The 5,000-nt window shown below is 51.5% G+C and overlaps 3 protein-coding genes across 7 annotated transcripts in view; 2 read left to right on the plus strand and 1 right to left on the minus strand.

The window, feature by feature from the left end:
- Window positions 1–437, minus strand: part of LOC125949483 (probable serine/threonine-protein kinase yakA) — a 7,397-nt gene extending 6,960 nt beyond the window's left edge. For all 3 annotated transcript variants that reach the window (XM_049676555.1, XM_049676544.1, XM_049676533.1), the window contains exon 1: window positions 293–437. In XM_049676555.1, the coding sequence (XP_049532512.1) occupies window positions 293–309 (17 nt within the window). In that variant the 5' untranslated portion in view covers window positions 310–437. The remainder of the gene's footprint in view (window positions 1–292) is intronic.
- LOC125949776 (chloride intracellular channel exc-4) overlaps window positions 1–5,000 on the plus strand; it is a 221,450-nt gene that overhangs the window by 1,047 nt on the left and 215,403 nt on the right. The gene's annotated exons all lie outside the window — the stretch shown is intronic.
- LOC125949107 (zinc finger homeobox protein 3) overlaps window positions 1,193–5,000 on the plus strand; it is an 18,657-nt gene continuing 14,849 nt past the window's right edge. The window contains exon 1 of one of the 3 annotated variants that reach the window (XM_049675832.1): window positions 1,193–5,000. This exon is cut by the window's right edge and continues 1,595 nt beyond it. The gene's annotated coding sequence lies outside the window, so the exon portion shown is untranslated. The other 2 variants (XM_049675812.1, XM_049675822.1) reach the window with 2 other exon arrangements.

A 5,000-nucleotide genomic window follows, 5' to 3' on the forward strand; every position in this document is an offset into this window, starting at 1 on the left:
GAGCACCCCCGTCAACCCTCTTCCATCCCCTTCGCACATACACGCGCACAAACACACACACAGGCGACGACCCCGTTGATCCGCGTAACAACTAATTGGTCACCCCCGCCGTAGTTGTCCCCGTATCCCGTCCTCCCTACGCTCTCCCCCCCCCCCTTCCTTTCCTTCTTCTTCCTCCCTTCTGGCTTCCTTCCCTACCATGCTCGTTCGCAACTATTTTTCCCGTTTTTCCCCCACACTTCTGCCGTTCGGTGGTGCGCGGGCCAGCGCGTCTTCCATCAAACCAAGGTACCTGAAGTCATATTCCATCGAGATTTCGGGGCTGCGGGTCCACTGCTTGCAGGTGAGACTTGATATTTATGAACACAACACTTCTTGTTTTATCAATGCGAGAATGTTTTCAAATAGAGATACAGCTCCGGACGAGGCATGCAAGGGGGCACGCGTGCGCTAAACGCTGGCCGTGTATCGTGTCGCTGAAATGCGCAGGCTACGGGCACGGTTTTCGGTGTGGGTCGGTAGGCGTAAATGCTCGCTGTAAATGCTCTATACCCTGCCTCCGGCGCGTCGTGCGGCTGCCATTCGAGCTCTTCGCTCATTCGCTCAGCGCTAGGATTGAAGGGATTGAATGTTTTGAATGCCTTTTTGCCATCGGCTCAATTTTGAAACGCAACATTAGGCAATTTATTAGCACTTGCAACTATGCAACGAGGAAGATGTACCCCATTGCGGGTCTCTTAAATATCAGGCCACCCGGTTGCATACATTTTGGCATACGGGTTCTCAATTCTGTGAAATCGCTAGAATTTCACATGACAAATAACCGCAAAAAACTGTTCCTCATTCTAAAGATTCCATTTTTAGCGAACAAATGAGTGCAACTTATTGCAGTTGTTCAAATCAGCAGCCAAACTGCCAGTCAGAGAGAGAATGCTGTCCCCGATTTTGGCCAATTTGTGAGCCAAAACGCTGCTACTGTGTTTGTATATTGCGTGCGGGCCACGATGGTATTTCGAGCAGTCGTCGAGCAGTCGTCGAGCAGCAGCAGCAGTTTGGGTATATGACAGCACGCCCAGGGTGGGCGTTGTTGCCGCAGTCACTGCTGTCAGCCGCACGGCAGGTCGCCAACGGCTAACGCTGCCCGCTGCCTGCGCATTTCACCGACCGACGGCAAACGGCAGAACACGGCAAACACGGCAACGGTGGAGGGTGGCACTCGCGAACGGCCAGGCAGCCAGGCGTCGTCGTCGCACCCTTGTACAACTTCGTTCGTTCGTTCGTTCAGCGTTAGTTTTTTTTCTTTCTCTCTGTTCTGCCCTCACTCACACTGGTTTTTATTCCCCTAATTTATAAGCGAATTTCCCAGTTTTTGGCCGCGGCCACCCAACGAGACACCCCTGCGAAGTCCTGCGGGGCGAGGGGGAGGTCCCTAATGGTGAATCCCGGTCCACCCTCATCGGCCACCCGCTCCAACAGCCACAATCATGAGGCGGGCCCGTGCGTGGTTTGCACGGGAGTTGCTCGTTACGGATTTCATCTTTCTTTCGCGTGTTACGGTAAAGTTGATCCAGTAGCTGTGTGTTAAAAAAAAGAAGAAAAAAATAGAGCTGTGACCTGCTGCGGTGATCTCCTGTGCCCACCTTCCCGAAACCCCCCACCTCTACATCTCCTAGCTTCCCATTCCCGTACCCTTCTTCTGCTACAGGGCAACCCGCCCTTCCAGGGCATCCCCTTCATCATCCCCATCATCATCATCATCAGCAGCAGCAGCATCAGCATCAGCATCAGCGCACCTCTTGGTTAGAGGGAAGGAGGGAGAGGTGGCCTTCGCTTCCCTCCATAGTAGTGGTGATGGTAGCGAATCGTTATTGAGTGTATGCTGTGCTGTGTATGTGTGCGATTGTGCGTGCCCCCCCGTGTGTCAATGTGTATGCAAAAATTATGCTGCGATTCCACCCGCTCCCCTCCCTTCCTCATCCCCTTCTTCAGTCCTTCTCCCTTATATGTATACATATATATTCCCTATCGCATCCCCCCAAATGCGTTGCGCGTGCTTCTGCTGCGATGATGGTGGGTGAGAGAAGATGAGAACGTGACCCGAACCCCTCCCTCCCTCCCCCCCTCTTTTCCGCGAAGGCCATGAGGTCTATCATCCTGGTGTCGTTGTTTCGGGTGCCTGTGTGTGTGTGTCTGTGTGTAACAGTGATTTTTGGTTTCCGAATTCCGTTCCACCGTTCACGTGCGTGCGTGCGTGCGTGCGTGCTCACGAAGAATCAATTTAATCACGGCACCTGCGTTGCGTTCCCTTGCTCCCTCGCCCCCTCCCTTTGGCTGACAACCGATGGGACGGAGGGGGGGAGGGCATCGAGGTCAATCAATTAGTGCGAGCGCGAGCCGCTGCGCGACCCGCCAGTGAGGTGTGAGGTGCACGGTGCGGGGAAGGGCAGTGAAACCCCCCGAGCGAGCGAGCATAAAACGGGCTGTATCGCGCGCGCGACATCAGCCAGCAGCAGCCAGCAGCATCCTCAACAGCAACAGCAACAGCAGCAGCAGTTAGTGAGAGCAATCTTCATTCCCCATCCCTCGCCCGCCCACATACCGTGCGCGCGCGCGCACGTGTGTGTGTCTCTGTGTGTGTATATATAAATGTATGTGTGTGTGTGTATGTGTGTGACACATCCATCCGGAAATCGTCACTTTCTCTCCTCCTCGCTTATCTGCTCCGCATCCACAACCAATCAACGAATCGCGGCTACAATCAAACTATAATCCCTTCGGAAAATGCTCTGGTCGTGTGCATGTGCGTGCGCGCGCGCGCGCGCCCTCGCGCCTGTATGTGTGTGTTTGTGTGTGTATGTCGGTGCACTCGAGCGCGAGCGGTTGTTGCCCCCTTCCCTCCCTAACTCCAGTTGTTTCCTTTGCTTCCTCTTTACACACACCCACTCGTGCAGAGCAGAGGGACGCCGCGACCGCCCCCACACACACACACATACACATACTTACACGCCAAGAGACAAGCGCGAACACCCGCGACCAAAAAAAAAAAAGGGTGGTTCTCCGGTAGCATGGCGACAAACCGACTTGGCGGCCGTGGTCTGCGTGTATGCAGATGCTGAGCTTTTTAGCAACCGTGCAGAGGCGCTGGCCTCGCGTTCTCAAGCCCTGCTTCATCCCGCACAATAAAACGCACCCCCAAACACAACAAACCCCATCAATGCTCAACAACACTGCTGTTGTCAGTTGCTGCCGATGTCGCATGATGCTGCTGCTGCTGCTGCTGTTGCTGTTGCGGCTGCTAATGGTGATAGTGATGTTGGTAGAAACACCGTCGATCGGCACCGAACATCTCGCGAGACCATCGCTGTCGCGGTCGCGCAAAAGTGACACGAGAGCACACGCGCGCCCCCCGTTGAATGTCGGAACGAAAGGGCAGTTACCCACTACCCCGCCCCGAAACCCGTATAAACAGGGAAGAAAAAAACACGCACACACACACACACACACACACACACACACACACACACACACACACACACAGACCACACATCCGGAAGAGCCCATTCCGCGTGATGCGCTGCTGGGTGCCAATCGTGTTTCGGGTTTGCGCGTGCGACCCTGCGCCCTTCGCCGCGCAGCCTCGTGAAATCTGCTCGCGAGTTTTGCGCCGGTGGAGGTAGTGCGGAGTAGTGCCACCGGGACACGAGAGGATGCATTCTTGCAAAACAAAGAAGACACAAAGAGGCACCACCACCACCGTGGGCTCGGATGAGAGGCCGGTTTCGCGGTTTTTTTTTTGTTTAACAATCCCTTCCTCTTCCTTTGGCTAATAAACGCATTATAATGGGGGCGGGTGTTATGCCCTTTCGATGCGCCACTCTTCCGCCTTCATCATCCCATCCAGGACAGCCGGTTTTATCCCTGTTCTCATCCTCCAAATCTCCCATTACCTTACCACTTCCGTTCTTTCATTCTAAAGTATACACTGATTGCTCATCACATCAACTAATAATCTGTTCCAGTATCACTCTCTCTCTTTTCTCTCCCTCACCCTGTCGTACATGAATACTAAATGAATATTACCTTTTCAACCAATATACCTTTATCGCATTTCGTGAGATTTTACCATATATTCCTAACCACTCTCTTGCAAATTTTTCAAGCTCATTCAGTACGTAAATATCAATATTGCATTTTACCCTATAGCAGGACAACTAATCGTATTTACTGTGTTAAAGCTGGATTTCAGTTGAACAAGCGTTGGTCTCTGCGTTGAATAAATGTTTAAAGCAATTTAAATCGCGTGTTATTTTTTTTTTCATTCTACATTGGTCTTTCTAAATATGCATTCTACGCTTTTTCGCTTTGAAATTGTTAATACCATACTGCAAGCTAAATAATAATGCTAGTGCTACTTATCTATATCAGTACATTCTGTATCTACTTTCTCTACATTTGAGTGTGGGTCGCGTGCCATTTTATACTATATGTTTGTTATTAAGCGTGTGTAATACTCTTTCATTCTGTGCTCGTAGCGTGACTATAAAGATCATAGTTAAATCTCCAGAAGCAATACCGGTAGAAGCCTCGAAGTGTGTGTAGCCTTGAACCGTTAGCGCCCGTATATCGGTATAAAAAATTATTGCCTTTTTTAGTTGCCAGACCCCGCACACTTGGGCAACTAATCGTTCATCATTTGAAATCGTAAAAAAAAAAGAAACTCGATCTCTTGCGCGAGTCCCGCAACAGAGATCAATACCAAACCCCCCGCCCCTTTTGTTGCCACGGTGGCTAAAGCGCTTTAAAAATAAGCGATTATTACTGCAACACTGCTCTGCTGCAGGACAATGCACCCGGTGGCATCGGTCGTAAGGGGCTCCACCGGGTAACGGCCGTAGTCGTACAGCAGGACCGGCAGGCAGGCACACGTGGGTACCGTGTGCTCCTTATTCTGGCGTTTAATGATGTTTTTATCTCTTTTCTTTCTCTTTTTTTTAATGCAA

The sequence above is a fragment of the Anopheles darlingi genome, chromosome X (genome assembly GCF_943734745.1).
Source record: "Anopheles darlingi chromosome X, idAnoDarlMG_H_01, whole genome shotgun sequence".
NCBI classification, from domain to species: Eukaryota; Metazoa; Arthropoda; class Insecta; order Diptera; family Culicidae; genus Anopheles; species Anopheles darlingi.